This window comes from Coregonus clupeaformis, chromosome 31 (assembly GCF_020615455.1).
Source record: "Coregonus clupeaformis isolate EN_2021a chromosome 31, ASM2061545v1, whole genome shotgun sequence".
NCBI classification, from domain to species: Eukaryota; Metazoa; Chordata; class Actinopteri; order Salmoniformes; family Salmonidae; genus Coregonus; species Coregonus clupeaformis.
Genome location: NC_059222.1, coordinates 11,031,940 through 11,058,514, shown reverse-complemented (window position 1 = coordinate 11,058,514; position 26,575 = coordinate 11,031,940). Strand labels below are relative to the sequence as shown.

At 47.3% G+C, this 26,575-nt stretch overlaps 1 protein-coding gene across 2 annotated transcripts; it reads left to right on the top strand.

Moving 5' to 3' along the window:
* Positions 1-425: 425 nt before the first annotated feature.
* LOC121547559 (beta-1,3-N-acetylglucosaminyltransferase radical fringe) lies at positions 426-26,156 on the top strand. 2 transcript variants are annotated; one of them, XR_005996529.2, is made up of 10 exons: positions 426-1,222; positions 2,240-2,886; positions 19,706-19,754; positions 19,970-20,072; positions 22,114-22,267; positions 22,439-22,524; positions 22,631-22,796; positions 22,958-23,043; positions 23,302-24,881; positions 26,021-26,156. XR_005996529.2 is itself a non-coding variant. In XM_041858894.2 (9 exons), exons 2-9 carry the CDS (start codon positions 2,332-2,334, stop codon positions 23,366-23,368), a joined length of 1,266 nt encoding a protein of 421 aa, XP_041714828.1. In that variant the 5' UTR covers positions 426-1,222; positions 2,240-2,331; the 3' UTR covers positions 23,369-25,007. The 2 variants fall into 2 exon arrangements, 1 of the variants encoding a protein (XP_041714828.1); XM_041858894.2 differs by lacking the exon at positions 26,021-26,156 and having other exon boundaries at positions 23,302-25,007.
* Positions 26,157-26,575: the final 419 nt, after the last annotated feature.

Below are 26,575 nucleotides of genomic sequence, written 5' to 3'. Positions count from 1 at the left end.
TGGTGCTTGCAACGCCAGGGTTGTGGGTTTGATTGCCATGGGGGATGAGGATAATTTACAAAAATGTATCCACTCAGTAATGTAAATCGCTCTAGATAAGAGCGTCTGTTAAATGACTAAAATGTAATATGATGGGTAATCTGTGTCTACAGCAACAAACAACGGCACGCTATCACATCCGGGGCATGGGTTTATAGGGCTCTTTACGTAATGACGTCAGCGCTGCTCCAGATGTGTCCGAGGCAGTGTTATTACCGCATTCAAAACAACTGGGAACGTTGGTGATCTTCAGGTTGGAAAGTCGGAGCTCTAGATAGTGACCCGAGTTGAATGACCGTTCAAATCGATTTTTACCAGTGGGAGATTGTTTTTTTCCGAGTTCCCAGTTGCTTTGAACGCACTAAAGTCGTCGGAGATTTCCGAGTTCCCAGTTGTTTTGAACGCGGCATATTTTCGATCAACAACAACAAAAAACTGTTGCAAACTGATGGTAATTTGTATTAAGATACAACTAGTTCAGAAAGTAAAAATGAATTACTCAAATTGTAAATGATAACAATTTATTTGAGGTCCCCCTTGAGATGAATAAGTGTTTTTAACTTTGTCACACGAGTTGGCTTAGCCTACTGGAGGGATGTTGCCGCGAGTTGTTTTGTCTGACAACTTTTTCATTGTCAGCACAAAATAGACTACGAGAGCCTACGACATCTAGAGCGAAAATAGCAACACATTGGCGACCCCAACAGCTGTAGCCTACTACGCTACAGGGACATTTAACTTGCAAGGCCAGGTCAGCATCAGCCAGAGGGCGCTCAGTTTCAGAGGATTTGCTTTTGGAGAGAGAATCACGCAGTATGTGATTTGAGAGGAATCCGAGAAACAGAGGTCGTTTATAATCGCAATGGAATCAAATTATGATGTTTGAGTCACTTGCACTTGACTGGCTGAGTGCACAGCTAGGCTACTTAATCGCGGTCTAACAGAGAAAGCGGGCTGCTGATGGTTAAAGTTTGAGCCCAATCAAATCATAGTCCAGACGAGGAGACAAAAAAGAGAAGATCGTTGAAGAGGATAAAAGCGTCTGGAAACCCTGTATTGTATTGTATTTTCTTTGAACAGATTCTGTTCACTTAATTCATTTTTGGTGAACAGTTCCCTGGTGTTTTTGTTGCAGTTGGGAGGAGGCACATCGGAGAAAAAACTTGATTTATTTTGTTTCCATGTAAGTATTAGGCTATTTTCGTCATCACAGAATAAGTGTTTTAAGTAATTCGGCACAATCAGGGTTTTTCATAGAATGTAATAAAAAATAATTGACTAGACCACACTCTCGCCTCTCCTTTGTTTACCGTAGGACAGCCTATAGACCCCCATGTGCACGACATGCACAAGAAACAACTCCTAAACAACCCTTTAAACTTTAAAGTTACCTTTTTAAGACCGAATAATATTGGTTAATCGCGTTGTTGTTGTTTTCATAAATTTGTCGTGAACTCTACAGTTGAATGACCGAGCCCACAGCAGTCAGACCTGTTTCTATTGGCAGTGACCCAATCTGGTAGATTTGCATCTTCCAGATTTTCACATTTGCATAATCCCTAACCAGGCACAAAAATATTTAATTTTATGCATTCGTTTTATTTATTTATTTCCCCCTGTAAATGATGTATAACTCCTTCATAAACCATACTCTCCTTCATGCTATATCCACATATCTATGTGCTGAGAGCTCATATTTTACTAAGGAGGCTAATTTTAGTAAAGAAAAAAGGGTTTGATTACATCCCTCTGCTTCCTACAACTGACATCTGTTACTGGTTGAGGTATCATTGCCTCTGAAAATAGCAGCAAACAGGAAATTGCTCACACACTGAAGGTAAGTCTGGCAATTAAATGTGACCTGTATTAACTGACTGGCAAATGGCAGTGCATGAGTGACGATGTGCCAAGAGGAGATTGTCTTTGCCAATTCAGGAAAAGTTAGTGGTCAGACTGAGAAGAAATAGCGTCTGCCATTTGAGAGGGACTCAATCAGAATGTGTATAGAGTTGTACAGTGAAATCGTGGCCCTTTTATGCAGAAACAGACTGGTCTGTCTAGCACCCAGGCTAGAGTAAACCCAGTGCAGGAGCCAGTATCCATATACTCAGCTAGAGTATGTTCTCAAGTTTGTCACTGTCATCTTATTATGGGGGTGGTGGTGATGATGAGGAAGTCATGCGTGTCGATGTCTTTTCAGGTTCATGTGTGATGTCATAAAGATGGGACGCAGTGGAGCGGGAAGCAAAGCTGGTGCCGGCGGCTGACAGGCCCCTCCAGCGGCCAATCAGGATGCATGTCTCCTCGATGGGTGTCAGCAAGCTATGCTTCCTGTTCTCCCTGGCCCTCTGTGCCCTCCTCCTGCTCCTCATCCCCGCCCTCCAGCCCTCACAGCATCAGGGGGACCTGCCCCAGCCCCGGGCCCACACCAAGCCTGCCCGGGCGGGCACAGGCGCCGGCAAACCCTCCCAGCACCCTGGAGGTCTGGTGGTCCCTCTCCAGGCAGATGTGGGGAAAGTGACAGTGACAGTGGGGCGTAATGCGATTGATGGTGGCTCTATGGGGCAGGGCACAACCAGAGAGACCAAGAGGACTGGGGATGGGGACTGGGTGTATACAGCTGGTCGAGGTGACACCCAGGGCACTGGGAAGCATACAGACTCTCAGACAGGGCCAAAGGAGGACTTCCTCCATAGAGCTGGGGGTGTGGCGGGGGCTGGAGGGTCTCGGTCCAGGACCCCTCTGGAGCTGAAAGACATTTTCATAGCGGTGAAGACCACCAAGAAGTACCACAAGTCCAGACTGGATCTGCTGTTCCAGACCTGGGTGTCCAAAGCCAAAGAACAGGTAGGGAGGAACACAAACGCATACACACACACACACACACACACACACACACACACACACACACTGAAGACCGAACTTGGCAGTGGTTAAGATGCAGCCAATGGCTCTGGATGAGGGTATTTGTTAACCCCCCAAGGTTATGTTTTGTCTACAGGGTAGATCATCTCCTTTGTCTTGTACTGTTACCAAGTCCTCCAGACAGGGCATGTTTCTAAAGTACACAAGGACAGCTTCCCCTCTCTCTGTTCTCCAAGCAGCTGTAGTAACAGTAAAGAGTGAACATCATTTCTAGCACCATGGGCTGCATGTCACTGAACTACACTGCAGGTCCATTTCTCTGAAGACTTTACTGTACTCCTTCAACAAGGTTTTGATTATCATATAGAACATGGATGTGAAGGAAATGTGCTGCTATGGCGAATTATGGTCTAAGATTCTATCCCAGTGAACACACGATTTTGAAAATATGTGTTTTCAACATCTTTCCAATGTCTTCATGTGCTCATAGGGCTGGTTTTAGCTATAGGGTGGCAGGTAGCCTAGCGGTTAGAGCGTTGGGCCAGTAACCGACAGGTCGCTGGTTCGAATACCCCAGCCGACAAGGTGAAAAATCTGTCGACGTGCCCTTGAGCAAGGCACAGCCTATCCCTTCAATCACACAGCCTATCCCTACTATGGCTGACCCTTTAAAACAACACATTTCACTGCACCTATCTAATTCAAAAATATATATTTTTTGCCAACACTGCAGATTCATGCCCCCATGCTGGCCCACATATGGGTTTCCTACTGCTATTACAAAAGTAGGGACATCTGGGTGTCAGGGCCGTGTAGAAATGGTGTGGTGTGGAATCAAGTGCAGAAGCAGAAGGAGAGTCCAAAATACTTTACTGGAAAATGCAATGCAATAATCCAAAATAGCCAGAGGCAAAACGCACACAGGCGTGAAACACAAGCGCCCAAAACAGGCGCGCAAAACTCCTCTAAATCGAGAAGTAGGCAATACAGAGGTGGCGTACCAAAACACAGGTACGAAACGACACCAACACGAAACAATTACACACAACACAACACTCATAACAGGGAAACTAAATAGGGAGCTTAATTAGACATAACACAAGACAGGTGTGACTAATCAGACAAAACTAGTCAAACAGAAAACATGGAGCGGTGGCAGCTAGTACTCCGGAGACGACGAACGGCGAAACCTGCCCGAACAAGGAGGAGGAGCTGCCTCGGCCGAAACCGTGACAGTACCCCCCCCTTGACGCGCGGCTCCAGCCGTGCGCCGACTCCCGCCTCGGGGACGCCCCGAGGGCGCGGCGCCGGGCGCGTAGGATGACCACGATGGAATTCGGTCATCAGGGACGGATCCAGAATATCCCTCCTCGGCACCCAGCACCGTTCCTCCGGACCGTACCCCTCCCACTCCACGAGATATTGGAGACCCCCATCCGGCGTCTGGAATCCAGGATGGTCCGAACAGTGTACGCCGGAGCCCCCTCGATCTCCAACGGGGGCGGAGGAGTCTCCTCAATCTCGAAGTCCTGGAGTGGACCAGCTACCACCGGCCTGAGGAGAGACACATGGAATGAGGGGTTAATATTCTTGTAATCAATAGGTAGTTCTAACCTGTAACACACCTCATTCAATCTCCTCAGGACTTTAAAAGGCCCCACAAACCGCCGACCCAGCTTCCGGCAGGGCAGGCGGAGGGGCAGGTTCCTGGTTGAGAGCCAGACTCGATCTCCAGGTGCGTACACTGGCCCCTCACTGCGGCGTAGGTCGGCGCTCGTCTTTGTCGACGTATGGCACGCTGCAGATGGACATGAGCAGCGTTCCACGTCTCCTCCGAGCGCCTTACCCACTCATCCACAGCGGGGGCCTCGATCTGGCTCTCATGCCACGGTGCCAGAACCGGCTGATACCCTAAGACACACTGAAAAGGGGGTTAGTCTAGTGGAGGAGTGGCGGAGAGAGTTCTGTGCCATCTCGGCCCAGGGCACATATCTCGCCCACTTCTCCGGCCGGTCCTGACAGTATGACCTCAGAAACCTACCCACATCCTGGTTGACTCTTTCGACCTGCCCATTGCTCTCCGGGTGGTAACCCGAGGTAAGACTCACCGAGACCCCCAAACGTTCCATAAATGCTCTCCAGACTCTGGAGGTAAACTGGGGGCCTCGATCAGACACTATATCCTCGGGTACCCGTAATGCCGGAAGACGTGAGTAAATAGAGCCTCAGCGGTCTGTAGGGCAGTAGGAAGACCCGGCATGGGAAGGAGACGACAGGCCTTAGAGAACCGATCCACAACGACCAGGATGGTGGTATTCCCCTGGGAGGAGGGAAGATCGGTAACAAAATCCACCGATAGATGTGACCAGGGTCGCTGTGGGAACGGGCAGGGGCTGTAATTTACCCCTGGGCAAATGTCTGGGTGCCTTACACTGGGCACATATTGAGCAGGAGGAGACATAAACCCTCACATCCCTGGCTAATGTTGGCCACCAGTACTTCATGCTAAGGCAGTGCACCGTCCGGCCAATACCCGGATGTCCAGAGGAGGGAGACGTGTGAGCCCAATAAATCAACCGATCCCGGACCTCGAGCGGGACGTACGTCCGACCCACCGGACACTGTGGAGGACTAGGGTCGGTACGCAACGCCCGCTCGATCTCCGATCGACCTCCCACACCACCGGTGCCACCAGACACGACTCCGGTAGTATGGGAATGGGCTCCACGCACCTCTCCTCCGCGTCATACCGGCGGGACAGAGCATCTGCCTTCCCGTTCTGGGACCCAGGGATGTAAGTGATCTTAAACACAAACCGGGCGAGAAACATAGTCCATCGAGCCTGGCGAGGATTTAGTCTCCTAGCTGCCCGAATATATTCCAGGTTACGGTGATCGGTCAGAATAAGGAAAGGGTGCTGAGCCCCCTCAAGCCAATGCCTCCACACCTTTAGGGCCTGGACTACGGCTAACAGCTCCCTGTCCCCTACGCCATAATTCCGCTCCGCCGGACTGAGCTTTTAGAATAAAAAGCACAGGGGCGGAGCTTAGGTGGTGTACCCGAGCGCTGAGATAGAACGGCCCCTATACCAGCCTCGGACGCGTCTACCTCAACTTGAAACGGTAAAGTGGGATCCGGGTGCGCCAACACCGGAGCCGAGGTAAACAGGTCCTTCAGCTTACCAAAAGCCCTGTCCGCCTCAGCCGACCACTGCAAGCGCACCGGACCCCCTTCAGAAGAGACGTGATGGGAGCTGCCACCTGACCAAAACCCCCGGATAAACCTCCGGTAGTAATTCGCAAACCCCAAAAACCGCTGCACCTCTTTAACTGTCGTTGGGGTTTGCCAATTACGCACGGCGGACACTCGGTCCACCTCTATTCTCACCCCTGACGCAGACAACTGGTAACCCAAAAAGGAAACTGACTCCTGAAAGAACAGACATTTCTCAGCCTTGACATACAGGTCATGCTCCAACAGTCTCCTCAATACTCTGCGCACCAGGGCTACATGCTCGGCCCGGGTAGGGCTGTACACCAGAATATCATCAATGTACACCACCACCCCCTGCGCCTGCATGTCCCGGAAAATTTCATTTACAAATGATTGGAAGACTGATGGAGCATTCATTAACCCATATGGCATGACCAGATACTCGTAATGGCCGGATGTAGTACTAAATGCTGTCTTCCACTCATCGCCCTCCCTAATGCGCACCAAATTATATGCGCTCCTGAGGTCCAATTTTGTGAAGAACCGTGCCCCGTGTAATGACTCCGTCATAGTCCCAATCAGCGGGAGTGGATAACTGTATTTAACAGTCACCTGATTGAGACCGCGGTAATCAATACACGGACGCAGACCTCCATCCTTCTTCTTCACAAAAAAGAAGCTCGAGGACGCGGGAGAAGTAGAGGTCCGTATGTATCCCTGTCTCAGAGACTCGGCAATGTACGTCTCCATTGCTTTTTTCTCCTCCTGTGACAAAGGATACACATGGCTCGCGGGGAGCGCTGCTCCTATCTGGAGGTCTATCGCACAATCCCCCTGTCTATGAGGTGGCAACCTTGCCGCTCGGGTCTTACTAAACACAAGTGCCAAATCCTCATACTCAGGAGGAATGTGCAGTGCTGACATCTGGTTCGGACTCTCCACCGAGGTCGCCCCTACGGAAACACCCAGACAAAACCCCTCACACTGAGCAGACCACCCTTGAAGAGCCTTCTCTCGCCACGAAATAGTAGGATCATGGGTGGTTAACCAGGGAAGCCCCAGTACCACCGGATACGCAGGAGAGTCAATCAGATAGAGTTGAATCGTCTCCTCATGACCCCCCTGCGTCATCATCCTAAGTGGCGCTGTGAGCTCCCCAATCCACCCAGATCCTAACGGACGACTATCTAAAGCATGTACGGGGAAAGGTTTATCGACTGGAAGGAGGGGAATCCCTAACTTAACACAAAATTTGCGATCTATAAAATTCCCAGCTGCGCCTGAATCGACTAGCGCCTTATGCTGGGAACGAGGTGCAACCTGTGGAAAACAAACAGGCAATGTAAAGTGGACGACAGAAAGCTCTGGGTAAGTAGGGCGCCTACTCACCTGGGTGGACTCCCCACTGTATGGCCTGCCATCTCCCTCCTCAGGGAACCCTCCCCAGCACCTAGCCGCGGTGTGTCCTCCGCGGCCACACTTGGTGCAGGAGACTGCTCCCCTCGGGTTCCTTCCTCTTTTAGTTCTAGCGCCAGCCCCTCCCAGCTCCATCGGACTAGGCTCGGAGGTGCTGGAGGGTGGAATGGGAGGCCCCCCATCTGGGGACGTCCCGCGGGTCGTGAGTAGGTTGTCCAGACGAATAGCCATGTCCACAAGCTGGTCAAAAGTTAACGTAGCGTCCCTACACGCTAACTCCCTGCGGACGTCCTCCCTAAGGCTACACCTAAAATGGTCTATGAGGGCCCTCTCATTCCACCCCGCGTCAGCCGCTAGAGTCCGGAACGCCAGTGCGAATTCTTGAGCGCTCCTCATCCCCTGTCGAAGGTGGAATAGACGTTCCCCCGCCGCTCTTCCCTCTGGTGGATGGTCAAAGACCGCACGAAAGCGGCGGGAGAACTCCACATAGGTGACTGTGGCGGAGTCTATTCCCCTCCATTCGGCGTTGGCCCACTCCAACGCCTTGCCGGTGAGACAGGAGATGAGGGCGGAAACGCTTCGTATCCCGAGGCGCCGGGTGTATAGTGGCTAGGTAGAGCTCCACTTGCAGAAGGAAGCCCTGACATCCGGCAGCGGAGCCGTTGTACGCCCTCGGGAGCGAGAGCCGAATCCCACTGGGTTCCGGTGGATGAGTAGGCAGGTTCTCTGGTGGTGATGGAGCGATCGGTGGGGCTGTGGGAACACCGCTGATCTCCCAGCGCCGAAGAGTGTCCATGACGCCCTCCAACGCGTGCCCGATCCGATTAATGCGATGTTCCTGTCCCTGGAGACGTCCCTCCACGCTGTCGACTTGTGCTCCTGCTGATTCCATCGAAGTGGTGTGTAATTCTGTCAGGGCCGTGTAGAAATGGTGTGGTGTGGAATCAAGTGCAGAAGCAGAAGGAGAGTCCAAAATACTTTACTGGAAAATGCAATGCAATAATCCAAAATAGCCAGAGGCAAAACGCACACAGGCGTGAAACACAAGCGCCCAAAACAGGCGCGCAAAACTCCTCTAAATCGAGAAGTAGGCAATACAGAGGTGGCGTACCAAAACACAGGTACGAAACGACACCAACACGAAACAATTACACACAACACAACACTCATAACAGGGAAACTAAATAGGGAGCTTAATTAGACATAACACAAGACAGGTGTGACTAATCAGACAAAACTAGTCAAACAGAAAACATGGAGCGGTGGCAGCTAGTACTCCGGAGACGACGAACGGCGAAACCTGCCCGAACAAGGAGGAGGAGCTGCCTCGGCCGAAACCGTGACACTGGGACAGTGTAGATACCCAGTCCACTCCCTGTCAGCACAGCGCTCAAGCACTTGGAACTCATCTCAGAAAAACATCTCAACCATTAAATAAACAACTTCTCCCCCCTTGGCAAGAGTATCAGCTCCTGTGGTTCAGAATGACGAGAAGTGCTTCAAGAGCATAAAGGCCATTTGGAATCAATTGACTCCTTGGATCGGGTTCTATAACGATTTTAACAAACCACATGCGTAACTCATCTTGAATTGACGCCAAGCCATCTTATTGGCTCTTACGCCAGTCTCTGTTGGTCTTGTGGTTGTTTGGTGTGTTATTGTTCCCTTACCTGCATGGTTAGAATCCTCCACTAAAGCAATGGGAGATTATAACTGTTGATGTTCAGTGGAGCCATAAAGTAAAACTGAAACAGATTCTCTGAGAAGAGAAGTCCATGTCTTCTCCACCCCTCATAACCTCAGCCACTATGGGCCCAATCCCCAATCCTAACATATTGTCCCATCAATACATGATTAATGCTTAAGTTTGCGTTACCTGTATCTCAAGTTGGGATTCAGTGATCTGTATATACAGGACCATAGTGAGACACAGACGCTGGAGTAGAGAGTAGTAGTGTGCTTAAGGAGAGAACAGATGTACAGAAGGAGAGAACAGATGTTCTACACAGTGTCTTGCTGGCCGTAGTGTGTGTGTGTGTGTGGACCCATTGTGGCCAGGGGACATGAAAAGGTTAAGCACATGACGGCTTGTGTGTGCAGGAAGGGTGGAAAGGCATGGCAGCTTCTGGTTGCATGCCCTGTGTGTACCTCAGTATGTGCAACGTGGGGAAGCGTGCGCTCGTGTGTGTGGTGGTAGATCCTGGGCCCCCAGAGGGAAGAAGTTCCTGAGCAACCAGAGACTAGAGGAGAGCAGGAGACGTGTGCAGGAGGAACACACTGCTGTGCTTGCTCTCTCTCTCTGTGCAGGAATTTCTGCCCACTACCCCCACCCCCCCCTTTAGAAGGCTGGAGGGCAGGGGGAATCTGTGGGAGCAAGGTTGGGTGAACTGGGAAGAAAGGGGGTGGGGGGGGGGCAGAGATTCCAGAGAGAGAGCAAACACAGCAGTGTGTTCCTCCTGCACACGTCTCCTGCTCTCCTGTAGTCTCTGGTTGCTCAGGAACTTCCTCCTTCTGGGGGTCCAGGGTCTACCACTACAGGAGGAATGAGAAAGTGTTTAGGGGATAAGTCAGAGGGAGGGAGGGGAAAGGGGGGAGAATCCTCTGGTGTAATCCCTCTCCAAACACAGGGGCCTCTATGGAAGGCTGTAGAATATAGATCAACAGTTCCCACCCAGGGATCTATGGGAGGCTGTAGAATATAGATCAACAGTCCCCACCCAGGGATCTATGGGAGGCTGTAGAATATAGATCAACAGTTCCCACCCAGGGATCTATGGGAGGCTGTAGAATATAGATCAACAGTCCCCACCCAGGGATCTATGGGAGGCTGTAGAATATAGATCAACAGTCCCCACCCAGGGATCTATGGGAGGCTGTAGAATATAGATCAACAGTCCCCACCCAGGGGATCTATGGGAGGCTGTAGAATATAGATCAACAGTCCCCACCCAGGGATCTATGGGAGGCTGTAGAATATAGATCAACAGTCCCCACCCAGGGATCTATGGGAGGCTGTAGAATATAGATCAACAGTTCCCACCCAGGGATCTATGGAAGACTGTAGAATATAGATCAACAGTCCCCACCCAGGGATCTATGGGAGGCTGTAGAACAGGGATGGGCAACTCCAGTCCTTGGGGTCCTGATTAGTGTCGCACTTTTGCCCCAGCCCCAGCTAACACACCTGACTCCAATAATCAACGGGAGGCTGTAGAATATATTCTAGATCAACAGGCTAAAGAGCACAGCTGGGGAGAACTGTGTCATAGGGTAGAACCATAACCTAGTCTATTATAGAAAGATCCCCATGTGTTAAATAGTGTGTAGCGTATAATTTAAGGGATAGGCTCTGTGAGTGAAGGGATAGGCTCTGTGAGTGAAGGGATAGGTTGTGTGAGTGAAGGGATAGGTTGTGTGAGTGAAGGGATAGGTTGTGTGAGTGAAGGGATAGGTAGTGTAAGTGAAGGGATAGGTTGTGTGAGTGAAGGGATAGGTTGTGTGAGTGAAGGGATAGGTTGTGTGAGTGAAGGGATAGGTAGTGTAAGTGAAGGGATAGGTTGTGTGAGTGAAGGGATAGGTTGTGTGAGTGAAGGGATAGGTTGTGTGAGTGAAGGGATAGGTTGTGTGAGTGAAGGGATAGGTTGTGTGAGTGAAGTGATAGGTTGTGTGAGTGAAGGGATAGGTAGTGTGAGTGAAGGGATAGGCTACTTCATACTCTTTTTCAATAGCCAACGTACGTCACATATTAACATACTTTCACACTTATGCTTATTTCACATGGCCGAACACTTTTTAAACGCACTGCATCTTGAAACGCACATAAAATACACTTCACAACTATTCTAATGTTTTATGCCAGCACACCTTTGCACTGCTTGAGTAAACAGGGATGTTAGCACAGCCACTGAAGTTTAAGGACCAACCAGAGACAGATGTGCGTCACAAATAGCATTCTTATGGACCCTAGGGGCCCTGGTGTACTATACTGTATGTGTAGTATATAGGGCAGGGGTACTCGAGTACTATTTGAGAAGGTCTGGTCACACAAATTTCCTAGGTGGTAAAGGTCCGGATGGACAATGTCATTTATCGGTGTAGTAACAAACCCCCACCTCGCAACCCATGTGACCCCAAACTGTTCACACAACTCTTGTTGGCGGGGAGAGAACATGTTGCCGTTTTTAAAGCTAATTTCCTGCAATTCTACACATTTTACATGGGGCAAAGATGTTATTTTTCTGTTTTAAAGCTAATTTCCTGCAATTCTACACATTTTCCCATGTCTTATGTGTGTTTAAATGATACCAGGGGTCGAAGCCCGACTGGGTCCGGAACGCTGTCCGCCAGTTGAGTATGGGGGATATAGGGAATAGGGTGCCATTTTGAATCGGAGATAAATGTGACTGTGGTTAATATCCTTGGTCTGTTCTAGGCCTATAAAACAGATTAGCAGTGAGGCCCTTCAACACAAAGAGTTCCAGTGTTCAGCTGCACGTTAACAGGACCAAACACACTGGCCCAATTTGCTCAGGAACTAACGTCACAGCTCAATTTGTGTTGACATAAAAATACCCCATCTCCCAGGCAGCTCCAGGGGTGTCCCACTCTATTCCCTGTATAATGCACTACAGGCCCTGGTCAAAAGTAATGCACTATATAGGAAATGTGGTGCAATTTGGGATACAGACCTGGAGCTGCCTGGGAGATAGGGTATTTTTATGTCAACACAAATTGAGCTGTGTTCAAAGACCGCATTGTGCCACAGTCCCACTGTGTGTGTACTTTCTAATGGCCACCTGCACAACTATTTACTAAAAGGCTAGTGCTGTTCTCCAAGTGTGACCACCGCTACTGTCCTGACCATTGGCTCAGATGGGTATAGGGCCTAGTTCTCACAGTCTGTAGGTCAACAAGGTTGAGCCACTCTAAGGAACATTTAATGAGCATCAGTTAAGAGCAGCAGCTGGGTAGTTCCACTCATTTATAAATCATATGGATGTGTCAGGCTCATCAGTTGTTTTACTGTTTGGAAATCAAGAGTGTTTAAAGAGTAGTGGGATCTACAGACAGACAGGCCTCTGATTGGTGTCTGGGGTCAAATAGAATGGGGCTTTCAACAGTCAGTCTGGCTCATGTGGGGTTTATAGAGTAGTATGAAGTTGCTCCGACTTCCAAGACACTGATCTAAGGTCAGTTTAGTGTTTTCCTCACTAATGGTTAAGGTTAGGAATAATGGTGGGCTGATCCTAGATCTGTGACCACGGGCAACGTCTACCTGGAGCAGAGTTTAAAGGATGCCTGCTGGGTTTATTTGGGCCTGTTAAAACCCTATGAGAGGGGAGTCAGTGAGAGCACAGAGCAGCCATTTCTCTTTAGCTCCCGTCTTGCTCAGTGAACACGAGGCTAACCTTCTCTCCGTATATGTGGGGGGATTTCTCTGGAAAAAAATAAGAAGAAATGGAACCACACTGAGTCACAGCTTTAGTCTCTGAGTCTTTCAAATGTGGAAACTATTCTAGGAATCCTTCTACAGTGTTCATAATAGAGCTGTTGGAAAATTACTTGAGGGAGGGAAGGAAGATGCTGTAGATTGAAGGGATTGGAGGCTTTCTACTGCACGGTGTAGCAACTTTGAATGAACTAGAGTAGAACCAGGGTATTATGAAATGTTTAAACAAGATGTTATCACGTTTGTCGTGCGTGCCTGTTGGTGCATTTGTTTGTTTCAACAGCCTGTCAGAGAATTTACACCATCTACAGTACCAGTCAAAAGTTTGGACACACCTACTCATTCCAGGGTTCGTAGAATAATAGTGAAGACATCAAAACTATGAAATAACACATATGGAATCATGTAGGAACCAAAAAAGTGTTAAACAAATCAAAATATATTTTATATTTGAGATTCTTTAAAGTAGCCACCCTTTGCCTTGATGACAGCTTTGCACACTCTTGGCATTCTCTCATACATTTTCATGAGGTAGTCACCTTGAATGCATTTCAATTAACAGGTGTGCCTTGTTAAAAGTGAATTTGTGGAATTTATTTCCTTCTTAATGCATTTGAGCCAATCAGTTGTGTTGTGACAAGGTAGGGGTGATATACAGAATATAGCCCTATTTGGTAAAATACCAAGTCCATATTATGTCAAGAACAGCTCAAATAAGCAAAGAGAAATGACAGTCCATCATTACTTTAAGACATGAAGGTCAGTCAATCTGGAACATTTCAAGAACTTTGAAAGTTTCTTCAAGTGTAGTCGCAAAAACCATCAAGCGCTATGATGAAACTGGCTCTCATGAGGACCGCCACAGGAAAGGAAGACCCAGAGTTACCTCTGCTGCAGAGGATAAGTTAATTAGTTACCAGCCTCAGAAATTGCAGCCCAAATAAATGCTTCACAGAGTTCAAGTAACAGACACTATGTCACATACACGTGTTTAGCAGATGTTATAGCGGGTGTAGCGAAATGCTTGTGCTTCTAGCTCCGACAGTGCAGTAATATCTAACAATTTCACAACATATACCCAATACACACAAAAAAGTAAGGAATGGGATTTAAGAATATATACATATATGGACAAGCAATGACAGAGCGGCATGGACTAAGATACAGAAGAATATTATAGAATAGAATGCAGTATATACATATGAGATGAGTAGTGCAAGATATGTAAACATTATTAAAGTGACTAGTGTTCCATTTCTTAAAGTGGCCAGTGATTTCAATAGGCAGCAGCAGCCTCTAATGTGCTAGTGATGGCTATTTAACAGTCTAATGGCCTTGAGATAGAAGCTGTTTTTCATTCTCTCGGTCCCAGCTTTGATGCACCTGTACTGACCTCACCTTCAAATCAAATCAAATGTTATTGGTCACATGCGCCGAATACAACAGGTGCAGACATCACAGTGAAATGCTTACTTACAGCCCTTAACCAACAGTGCATTTATTTTTTACAAAAAAAGTAAAAATAAAACAACAACAAAAAAAGTGTTGAGAGAAAAAAGAGCAGAAGTAAAATAAAGTGACAGTAGGGAGGCTATATATACAGGGGGGTACCGTTGCAGAGTCAATGTGCGAGGGCACCGGCTAGTTGAGGTAGTTGAGGTAATATGTACATGTGGGTAGAGTTAAAGTGACTATGCATAAATAATTAACAGAGTAGCAGCAGCGTAAAAAGGATGGGGTGGGGGGGGCAGTGCAAATAGTCCGGGTAGCCATGATTAGCTGTTCAGGAGTCTTATGGCTTGGGGGTAGAAGCTGTTGAGAAGTCTTTTGGACCTAGACTTGGCACTCCGGTACCGCTTGCCGTGCGGTAGCAGAGAGAACAGTCTATGACTAGGGTGGCTGGAGTCTTTGACAATTTTGAGGGCCTTCCTCTGACACCGCCTGGTATAGAGGTCCTGGATGGCAGGAAGCTTGGCGCCAGTGATGTACTGGGCCGTACGCACTACCCTCTGTAGTGCCTTGCGGTCGGAGGCCAAGCAGTTGCCATACCAGGCGGTGATGCAACCAGTCAGGATGCTCTCGATGGTGCAGCTGTAGAATTTTTTGAGGATCTGAGGACCCATGCCAAATCTTTTCAGTCTCCTGAGGGGAATAGGCTTTGTCGTGCCCTCTTCACGACTGTCTTGGTGTGTTTGGACCATGATAGTTCGTTGGTGATGTGGACACCAAGGAACTTGAAGCTCTCAACCTGTTCCACTACAGCCCCGTCGATGAGAATGGGGGCGTGCTCAGTCCTCTTTTTTTTTCCCTGTAGTCCACAATCATCTCCTTTGTCTTGGTCACGTTGAGGGAGAGGTTGTTGTCCTGGCACCACACGGCCAGGTCTCTGACCTCCTCCCTATAGGCTGTCTCATCGTTGTCGGTGATCAGGCCTACCACTGTTGTGTCGTCGGCAAACTTAATGATGGTGTTGGAGTCGTGCCTGGCCATGCAGTCATGGGTGAACAGAGAGTACAGGAGGGGACTGAGCACGCACCCCTGAGGGGCCCCCGTGTTGAGGATCAGTGTGGCAGATGTGTTGTTACCTACCCTTACCACCTGGGGCGGCCCATCAGGAAGTCCAGGATCCAGTTGCAGAGGGAGGTGTTTAGTCCCAGGATCCTTAGCTTAGTGATGAGCTTAGAGGGCACTATGGTGTTGAATGCTGAGCTGTAGTCAATGAATAGCATTCTCACGTAGGTGTTCCTCTTGTCCAGGTGGGAAAGGGCAGTGTGGAGTGCAATAGAGATTGCATCATCTGTGGATCTGTTGGGGCGGTATGCAAATTGGAGTGGGTCTAGGGTTTCTGGGATAATGCTGTTGATGTGAGCCATGACCAGCCTTTCAAAGCACTTCATGGCTACAGACATCAGTGCTACGGGTCGGTAGTCATTTAGGCAGGTTATCTTAGAGTCCTTGGGCACGGGGACTATGGTGGTCTGCTTGAAACATGTTGATATTACAGACTCAGTCAGGGACATGTTGAAAATGTCAGTGAAGACACTTGCCAGTTGGTCAGCACATACTCGGAGTACACGTCCTGGTAATCCGTCTGGCCCTGCGGCCTTGTGAATGTTGACCTGCTTAAAAGTCTTACTCACATCGGCTACGGAGAGCGTGATCACATAGTCACCCGGAACAGCTGGTGCTCTCATGCATGCTTCAGTGTTGCTTGCCTCGAAGCGAGCATAGAAGTGGTTTAGCTCGTCTGGTAGGCTTGTGTCACAGGGCAGCTCGCGGCTGTGCTTCCCTTTGTAGTCTGTGATAGTTTTCAAGCCCTGCCACATCCGACGAGCGTCAGAGCCAGTGTAGTACGATTCAATCTTAGTCCTGTATTGACTCTTTGCCTGTTTGATGGTTCGTCGGAGGTCATAGCGGGATTTCTTATAAGCGTCCGGGTTAGAGTCCCGTTCCTTGAAAGCGGCAGCTCTACCCTTTAGCTCAGTGTGGATGTTTCCTGTAATCCATGGCTTCTGGTTGGGGTATGTACGTACGGTCACTGTGGGGACGACATCATCGATGCACTTATTGATGAAGCCAGTGACTGATGTGGTGTACTCCTCAATGCTGTCTGAAGAATCCCGGAACATGTTCCAGTCTGTGCTAGCAAAACAGTCCTGTAGCTTAGCATCTGCGTCATCTGACCACTTTTTTATTAACCGAGTCACTGGTGCTTCCTGCTTTAGTTTTTGCTTATAAGCAGGAATCAGGAGGATAGAGTTATGGTCAGATTTGCCAAATGGAGGGCGAGGGAGAGCTTTGTATGCGTCTCTGTGTGTGGAGTAAAGGTGGTCTAGAGTTTTTTTTTCCTCTGGTTGCACATTTAACATGCTGGTAGAAATTAGGTAGAACGGATTTAAGTTTCCCTGCATTAAAGTCCCCGGCCACTAGGAGCGCTGCATCTGGATGAGCGTTTTCCTGTTGATTTATGGCCTTGTACAACTCATTCAGTGCAATCTTAATGCCAGCATTGGTTTGTGGTGGTAAATAGACAGCTATCCTTCTGGAGGATAGCGGGGTGAACAGGCAGTGGCTCGGGTGGTTGATGTCCTTGATGATCTTTTTGGCCTTCCTGTGACATCGGGTGCTGTATGTGTCTTGGAGGGCGGGTAGTTTGCCCCCGGAAATGCGTTCGACAGACCGCACCACCCTCTGGATAGCCCTGCGGTTGTGGGCGGTGCAGTTGCCGTACCGGCGGTGATACAGCCCGACAGGATGCTCTCAATTGTGCATCTGTAAAAGTTTGTTCAGAGGAGACTGCGTGAATCAGGCCTTCATGGTCGAATTGCTGCAAAGTAACCACTAATAAGAAGAAGGACACCAATAAGAAGAAGAGACTTGCTTGGGCCAAGAGCAATGGACGAGCAATGGACATTAGACTGGTGGAAATCTGTCCTTTGGTCTGATGAGTCCAAATTTGAGATTTTTGGTTCCAACCGTCATGTCTTTGTGAGACACAGAGTAGGTGAACAGATGATCTCCGCATGTTTGGTTCCCACGATGAAGCATGGAGGAGGAGGTGTGATGGTGTGGGGGGGCTTTGCTGGTGACACTGTCGTTGATTTATTTAGAATTCAAGGCACACTTAACCAGCATGGCTACCACAGCATTCTGCAGCGATACGCCATCCCATCTGGTTTACGCTTAGTGGGACTATCATTTGTTTTTCAACAGGACAATGACCCAAAACACACCTCCAGGCTGTGTAAGGGCTATTTGACCAAGAAGGAGAGTGATGGAGTGCTGCATCAGATGACCTGGCCTCAACAATCACCCGACCTCAACCCAATTAAGATGGTTTGGGATGAATTGGGCCGCAGAGTGAAGGAAAAGCAGCCAACAAGTGCTCAGCATATGTGGGAACTCCTTCAAGACTGTTGGAAAAGCATTCCTCATGAAGCTGGTTGAGAGAATGCCAAGAGTGTGCAAAGCTGTCAAGGCAAAGGGTGGCTACTTTGAAAAATTTAAAATATATTTTGATTTGTTTAACACTTCTTTGGTTACTACATGATTCCATATGTGTTATTTCATAGTTTTGATGTCTTCACTATTATTCTACAATGTAGAAAATAGTACAAATAAAGAAAAACCCTTGAATGAGTAGGTGTGTCCAAACTTTTGACTGGTACTGTACATGAATCTACAGTGAGCCAGAATAGCCCCAGGCTGGTAGGTTGTTGTAACATGGTAGCAATCTGTTTAAAACTTTGAAAAACACAAAAAGAAAGAAACCACACTGCCTCCGGGCCCTGGCAACCACACTGCTGTCCAGGCCATTTATGCCCCGCTGGCTGGCCAGGGATCTGCTGGGTTGCCAGGGTGACTGGGTCCTCCCCTCTTTGATCAGGGAAGGTCTTTGTTTGCCTGGCATGGTCTGGCTCGTCCTGCAGGGGTATTATGTGTGTGTGTGTGTCACATGCCTGTGGTGACCTGTGTAATTTTCCACCAGTCCTGGCACGGATGCCCAGCATCTCCCAGGGCACACAGGAAAGAGAGGGCATGCCACCGGGCACGAGGCAGGGAGGAGACGACTTGAGGATAAAAGAAGGGGGGATGAAGGACAGGAGGGAGGGAGGAGGACCGAGGGAAGGGAGAAAGATGAAAAGGGGACAGGGGGATAGAAAGAGAGGGCATGCAACTGGGCACGAGGCAGGCAGGCAGCAGGGAGGGAGAAATTAAATGACAGGAGGAAGGGAGGGGTAATGGACGAGAGAGAGAGAGAGAGAGAGAGAGAGAGAGAGAGAGAGAGAGAGAGAGAGAGAGAGAGAGAGAGAGAGAGAGAGAGAGAGAGAGAGAGAGAGAGAGAGAGACCTGGCTCTCAAGAGAAGATAGGCTATGTGCACACTGCCCACAAAACGAGGTGGAAACTGAGCTGCACTTAACCTCCTGCCAAATGTATGACCATATTAGAGACACATATTTCCCTCAGATTACAGAGATCCACAAAGAATTCAAAAACAAACCCAATTTTGATAAACTCCCTTATCTACTGGATGAAAAACCAGTGTGCCATCACAGCAGCAAGATTTGTGACCTGTTGCCTCAAGAAAAGGGCAACCAGTGAAGAACAAACACCATTATAAATACAACCCATATTTATGTTTATTTATTTTCCCTTTTGTACTTTAACTATTTGCACATTGTTACAACACTGTATATATACATAATATGACATGAAATGTCTTTATTCTTTTGGAACTTCTGAGTGTAATGTGTACTGTTAATATTTATTGTTTATTTCACTTTTGTTTACTATCTACTTCACTTGCTTTGGCAATGTTAACATACGTTTCCCATGCCAATAAAGCCCTTAAATTGAGAGAGAGAGAGAGAGAGAGAGAGAGAGAATGCCATGGTTGAGGCGAGCAGGGTAAAGGGCAGGAGGAGGCTGAGTGGCAGGGAGAATGGGCCCAGTATTGTTTGAGTTAGCATAGTCTGGTTATTGTTTTACCCAACTACTTCACTCCATGAATCAGCAGTATAGGTCTAGGACATGGAGGCCTGGTTGTGCAAGCCACATTTTTAATCTCTCTTCCCTCTCCCCCTCTCCTCTCTCTTTTGCTCTCTCTTTTGTTCTCTCGTTCTCTCTCTTTTGCTCTCTCTTTCGTGTGTGTTTGGGGGGGGTATATGCGTGGAAACAAACTTAGTGTTAACAACATCTCTCTCTGTGTTTGTCTCCTCAAGACCTTTATATTCACTGATGGGGAGGATAAGGAGCTGAGGAGGAGAGCAGGTAAGACAATACTCTTCCAGAGGTGGATAATGGGAGTACAAATAGGAGGGCAATTATTGCGTCACTGTACCTTTTTTAAATGTAACGATTTTGTCAAATGTGAATGGAGTTCTTAGAAAGACTTATATGTTATCAGGCATATGCGTATTTGATACTGTCATAACTGTCTCAGTAGTAAGATAAGTAGACTCAACATCCCTTCTCCTTTCTCTCAGGGGCTAACGTCGTCAACACCAACTGTTCAGCAGCACACACACGGCAGGCCCTGTGCTGTAAAATGTCTGTGGAATACGACAAGTTCATCGAGTCGCAGAGGAAGTGAGTCTTCAGTCACACCTTACTTCCTGCTATTCACCATCACAATTGCATGCTAAGAACATAACTATAGATTAAGTTCTTTATTATTTGGCCAATAAGAAGCCAATTCAGAATAAGTTAGTTTGTTCTCCTGCCCTGATCAGAGAGACCTGAAGTAGTCCCTCTTGCTTGGTGGTTAAGATGCTGCCTTTGTCAAGACTACTGAGCCTCTCAGTTTCAGGAGACTGCCTGTTTTGTTTAAAGAAATATTGCTCTTTCTTTACTGCTGAGAAGAGGAAAGGCCTATTTTGAGAATACATCTCACACATAAACTCAGCAAAAAAAGAAACGTCCTCTCACTGTCAACTGTGTTTATTTTCAGCAAACTTAACATGTGTAAATATTTGTATGAACATAACAAGATTCAACAACTGAGACATAAACTGAACAAGTTCCACAGACATGTGACTAACAGAAATTGAATAATGTGTCCCTGAACAAAGGGGGGGTCAAAATCAAAAGTAACAGTCAGTATCTGGTGTGGCCACCAGCTGCATTAAGTACTGCAGTGCATCTCCTCCTCATGGACTGCACCAGATTTGCCAGTTCTTGCTGTGAGATGTTACCCCACTCTTCCACCAAGGCACCTGCAGGTTCCCTGACATTTCTGGGGGGAATGGCCCTAGCCCTCACCCTCCAATCCAACAGGCTCCAGACGTGCTCAATGGGATTGAGATCGGGGCTCTTCCCTGGCCATGGCAGAACACTGACATTCCTGTCTTGCAGGAAATCACGCACAGAACGAGCAATATGGCTGGTGGCATTGTCATGCTGGAGGGTCATGTCAGGATGAGCCTGCAGGAAGGGTACCACATGAGGGAGGAGGATGTCTTCCCTGTAACGCACAGCGTTGAGATTGCCTGCAATGACAACAAGCTCAGTCCGATGATGCTGTGACACACCGCCCCAGACCATGACGGACCCTCCACCTCCAAATCGATCCCGCTCCAGAGTACAGGCCTCGGTGTAACGCTTATTCCTTCGACGATAAACGCGAATCCGACCATCACCCCTGGTGAGACAAAACCGTGACTCGTCAGTGAAGAGCACTTTTTTCCAGTCCTGTCTGGTCCAGCGACGGTGGGTTTGTGCCCATAGGCGACGTTGTTGCCGGTGATGTCTGGTGAGGACCTGCCTTACAACAGGCCTACAAGCCCTCAGTCCAGCCTCTCTCAGCCTATTGCGTACAGTCTGAGCACTGATGGAGGGATTGTGCGTTCCTGGTGTAACTCAGGCAGTTGTTGTTGCCACCCTGTACCTGTCCCGCAGGTATTATGTTCGGATGTACCGATCCTGTGCAGGTGTTGTTACACAGCTGTCTGTCCTGTCTCCCTGTAGCGCCGTCTTAGGCGTCTCACAGTACAGACGTTGCAATTTATTGCCCTGGCCACATATGCAGTCCCCATGCCTCCTTGCAGCATGCCTAAGGCACGTTCACGCAGATGAGCAGGGACCCTGGGCATCTTTCTTTTGGTGTTTTTCAAAGTCAGTAGAAAGGCCTCTTTAGTGTCCTACGTTTTCATAACTGTGACCTTAATTGCCTACCATCTGTAAGCTGTTAGTGTCTTAATGACCGTTCCACAGGTGCATGTTCATTAATTGTTTATGGTTCATTGAACAAGCATGGGAAACAGTGTTTAAACCCTTTACAATGAAGATCTGTGAAGTTGTTTGGATTTTTACGAATTATCTTTGAAATACTTTTTTGGCTGAGTTTGTCTTAGATTCTCTGTGTGTTTAGTTAAGGAGGTCAACAGATGGATAGGACTGTATGTCTTCACTTACAGTAGCTCTGGCAAGCACAGATTGTAGGAACACACTGGCCTATTTGAAAACATTCCAATGAACGCCATCATTGGCTTGATAATGTGATGATAACAACACCTTAACATGTCAGTAACGCTTAATAAAATGTATTTACAATAACTGTTTTTCTGTAATAACTTGCATCTCTCTCTCTCCCCCCTCCCTCCCTTTCTATTCTCTCTCCTCCTCCTCCCAGGTGGTTCTGCCATATGGATGATGATAACTATGTGATTGTACCCAGTCTGCTGAAGCTGCTGTCCTCCTACCACCACACCCAGGATGTTTACCTGGGCCGGCCCAGCCTCGACCACCCCATAGAGGCTGCAGAGAGGGTCAAGAGTGACGGATCTGTGAGTATACCCTGTCAGTTTGTCTGTCTCTTTCTCCATGCCATCCTTCCCTCTCGCTCCATCCCTTCCATCTCGGGCGTTGTGTCTATGCCTCCCTTCCTGTCTCTCTCTTTATCTCTCTCCCTTTCTGTCTCTTACTCCTTACCTCTGACCCTTGTTTTCTTCTCCCAGGTGTCAGTGAAGTTCTGGTTTGCTACAGGAGGAGCAGGGTTCTGTATCAGTCGTGGTCTGGCCCTCAAGATGAGTCCATGGGCTAGGTGAGTTTGAACAGTTCAACACTCTCAATGTTCTTCAGATGCACATATTATTGTAGCTATTAAGCAAAACTGTTTTGAGTCTCTCTCTCTCTCTCTCTCTCTCTAGTCTGGGGAACTTCATCAGCACAGCGGAGAAGATCCGTCTCCCTGACGACTGCACCATCGGTTACATAATTGAGGCGCTGCTGGAGGTGATGCTGACCCACACACACCTCTTCCACTCCCACCTGGAGAACCTGCAGAGGCTGCCCACAGACACCGTGCTGGAGCAGGTAAGGGTGGGGGGCTGTGTCTGTCTTTGTGAGAGAGAGATTGTCTACACACAAGTGTGTGGGTGAAAGAGAGGGAGATGAAAGAAAGAGACAAACCCTACTTTGTTTTTTGTCTGTGATGTATACAACAGCTACCAATTGTTTTGCGTGTGTGTGTCTAGGTCACTCTGAGCTACGGTGGTTTTGAGAACAGGAGGAATGTGGTCAGCATTGGAGGAGCCTTTTCTCTGGTGGAGGACCCCTCACGGTAAGCAGACATTAACCCAACATCCATCCAACATCCACCCAACATTGTCATGTACAAGACAATTACATGACACTGGTTTACTAAACCTCTGCCTCAGTGTAAAGTTTGCTCTAGCTGAATTGTGAATTACATGTAAATGGTTATCACCTCTCTCTCCACCAACTATTTCCTCTGTCTTGCCATCGCTCATCTCGCCCTCTCTCTTCATCCATCTGCCCCCTCTCTCTTCCTCCCCTCTCTTTCTGTCTTTCTCTCCAGGTTTAAGACTGTCCACTGCCTCCTCTACCCAGAGACCGACTGGTGTCCTAGTAAGGGTCACCATTGATGGCCACTAAAGTATATCAACAATACTTCCTACCAGCCTGGTTGTCTGGTGTCCCTGTGTATGCTAGCTATATCATTGCCATGGCAAAATGACAATTTGGCCAAAGCAAAACCAGACTGGCACCCTGGCTAACCCTACAGAACCACTTCACTCAGATAAAATGGTTAGATGTCTGTGGGTCTTTGAGAGGAGACAAGACGAGGTAACTGGAGTAAGGATCACTTTGGTCATGGTGGGAAGATGAAGAAATGCCCCACTACTCTTTCTTATCACTACTGTACCCTCCACTCGACTCATTGCAGGAAGTTGTCATCACTGGCTGTTGCCGTGGCGATGTGTATCACCACTCCTTGCTTTAAATCCCAATCTCTTTTACTATTGTAGTCCAGGGTTTTTTGAAGGAGTGTTAAGGTACTTAAATTACTGTTGAAAAGGTACCTTAAGATGCTGAACAGGGTGAAATGTTAATTTATTTGCTTTTAGGTCCAAAGATTTACTGGACTGATGTTTTTTATACAAGGGCTCATGACCAAAAGTAGTCAGAGATGAATATCAGATATTAGTGTTACAGGAAGAGAGAGAAAGTTTAAGTAATGAGTGAGAGCCGTTTGTGCTTGTGTAACGGAGTTAAGAACGTACCGTAAGCTCACTCCACAACTAGCTTGAAATGTCGCAGATGGAGCTATCCAATTGGATCCTTTTGTATAGCTCAATCGGTTGGTACATTGTCAAGGAGGGCGGTCACGTGTGTTTGCGAGCAGAGGATCACTAGTTGAAGCCCGGTATGGGGACCGTGACAGTGGAGGAAGCTATACTGTTAGCTACACGTTGGTTTCACTTCAGAGACAACCCTTGTTGTGCCCCTCATGTCCTGAAGTTAATTTCTTACCAGAAGAGGTTTTAAACTGGTGTGTGTACATGTGTGCAGGTTTGTGTGCAACCTAATGGTTTAACCACTCAATCAGAATGCTTTTAACATCTTATAGCCAAAGATAATGCCAGTGCCTTATGTTTCAATCAACTAGACTTTGGAAATGCTTAAGAGCACATAATGAAAAATGAATTGAAGAAATGAAAGTGATCATATGTGTGATAGTAGGAATAAACATGAGTGTGCACCACACATATACACACAGCCCTGCAGTAACCAAAACAGACTCCTCTGAAGGTGACACACTATCTTAAAGATCATTCATTAGAACCCTTTTTTTTGCGTTTCCCCCAATACATGTTTTTTCTCTGTCAAAAAGACTACACATTTTGCACTCATCTCAATTCCTGTGTATAATATTTTGGTGTTATTAAAAGTTACAGAGTTGTTGACGTGTTATAATGTGTGAGCTTGAGCTGGAAGTACTTCGTGTCTTTTTCTGATGTCTCACATTCTCCTTTTTGCACAAAAACACTACAATCCAAATACAGAATCTGTCTGTCTTTCCCCACTGCAGGTCAGTTGCTGAGAGAGAGAGAGAGAGAGAGAGAGAGCGAGAGAGAGAGAGAGAGAGAGAGAGAGGTCTGATTAAGACTCTAGTCAGGATGTGATTTTACCTCTTGTCTTCTCCTGTCCTCTGTTTTACCATTGATGTATTATTTTGTTTTCTGTTGAATAAAGCATGTTTTGCAGCATTACCAAACAACACAACACTCCTCTCTGCCCTTTGCTTTGCAGATTCTATATATATATATATGTTAATCATTATAATTATTAAGAGACAATTACCAACACAGTGATGTACAATAGAACAGTGGAACAATGTTGATGGTGCCGAAAGACACTGTCGCCCTGTTTCTAGCTTCTAGACAACTTTGCAGTATTATTTTGTGTGTTATTATTTGCTCAGAACGTTTCTTGCATTATGACCTACAACTGGAAATAACTTTTGGATATTAGATCGGCGGTCACTCACCAGCATTTCGACCAGAAACTCAACTTCCCTGAATTGATTCCTTTGTTTGAATTTCCAGAGGCAATTCCATTCACTCCAGGGGCTGCTTTAAGACGCCGTCGCCAGAGAAGAGGAATAAGAAGTGGGCTTTTAGTCATAGCATCCACCGCTTCTGAGTATATTACTCACTAACGTTCAATCCCTTGACAGTAAAGTAGGTGAGCTCATGGCGAGGATCTCAATCCAGAGAGACATCAGGGACTGTAACATACTGTTTCATGGAATCATGGCTCTCTCCGGATATACTGTCCCCATCCATTTCAATCAACTAGACTTTGGAAATGCTTAAGAGCACATAATGAAAAATGAATTGAAGAAATGAAAGATCATATGTGTGATAGTAGGAATAAACATGAGTGTGCACCACACATATACACACAGCCCTGCAGTAACCAAAACAGACTCCTCTGAAGGTGACACACTATCTTAAAGATCATTCATTAGAACCCTTTTTTTTGCATTTCCCCCAATACATGTTTTTTCTCTGTCAAAAAGACTACACATTTTGCACTCATCTCAATTCCTGTGTATAATATTTTGGTGTTATTAAAAGTTACAGAGTTGTTGACGTGTTATAATGTGTGAGCTTGAGCTGGAAGTACTTCGTGTCTTTTTCTGATGTCTCACATTCTCCTTTTTGCACAAAAACACTACAATGCAAATACAGGATCTGTCTGTCTTTCCCCACTGCAGGTCAGTTGCTGAGAGAGAGAGAGGTCTGATTAAGACTCTAGTCAGGATGTGATTTTTCCTCTTGTCTTCTCCTGTCCTCTGTTTTACCATTGATGTATTATTTTGTTTTCTGTTGAATAAAGCATGTTTTGCAGCATTACCAAACAACACAACACTCCTCTCTGCCCTTTGCTTTGCAGATTCTATATATATATTTTTTTATCATTATAATTATTAAGAGACAATTACCAACACAGTGATGTACAATAGAACAGTGGAACAATGTTGATGGTGCCGAAAGACACTGTCGCCCTGTTTCTAGCTTCTAGACAACTTTGCAGTATTATTTTGTGTGTTATTATTTGCTCAGAACGTTTCTTGCATTATGACCTACAACTGGAAATAACTTTTGGATATTAGATCGGCAGTCACTCACCAGCATTTCGACCAGAAACTCAACTTCCCTGAATTGATTCCTTTGTTTGAATTTCCAGAGGCAATTCCATTCACTCCAGGGGCTGCTTTAAGACGCCGTCGCCAGAGAAGAGGAATAAGAAGTGGGCTTTTAGTCATAGCATCCACCGCTTCT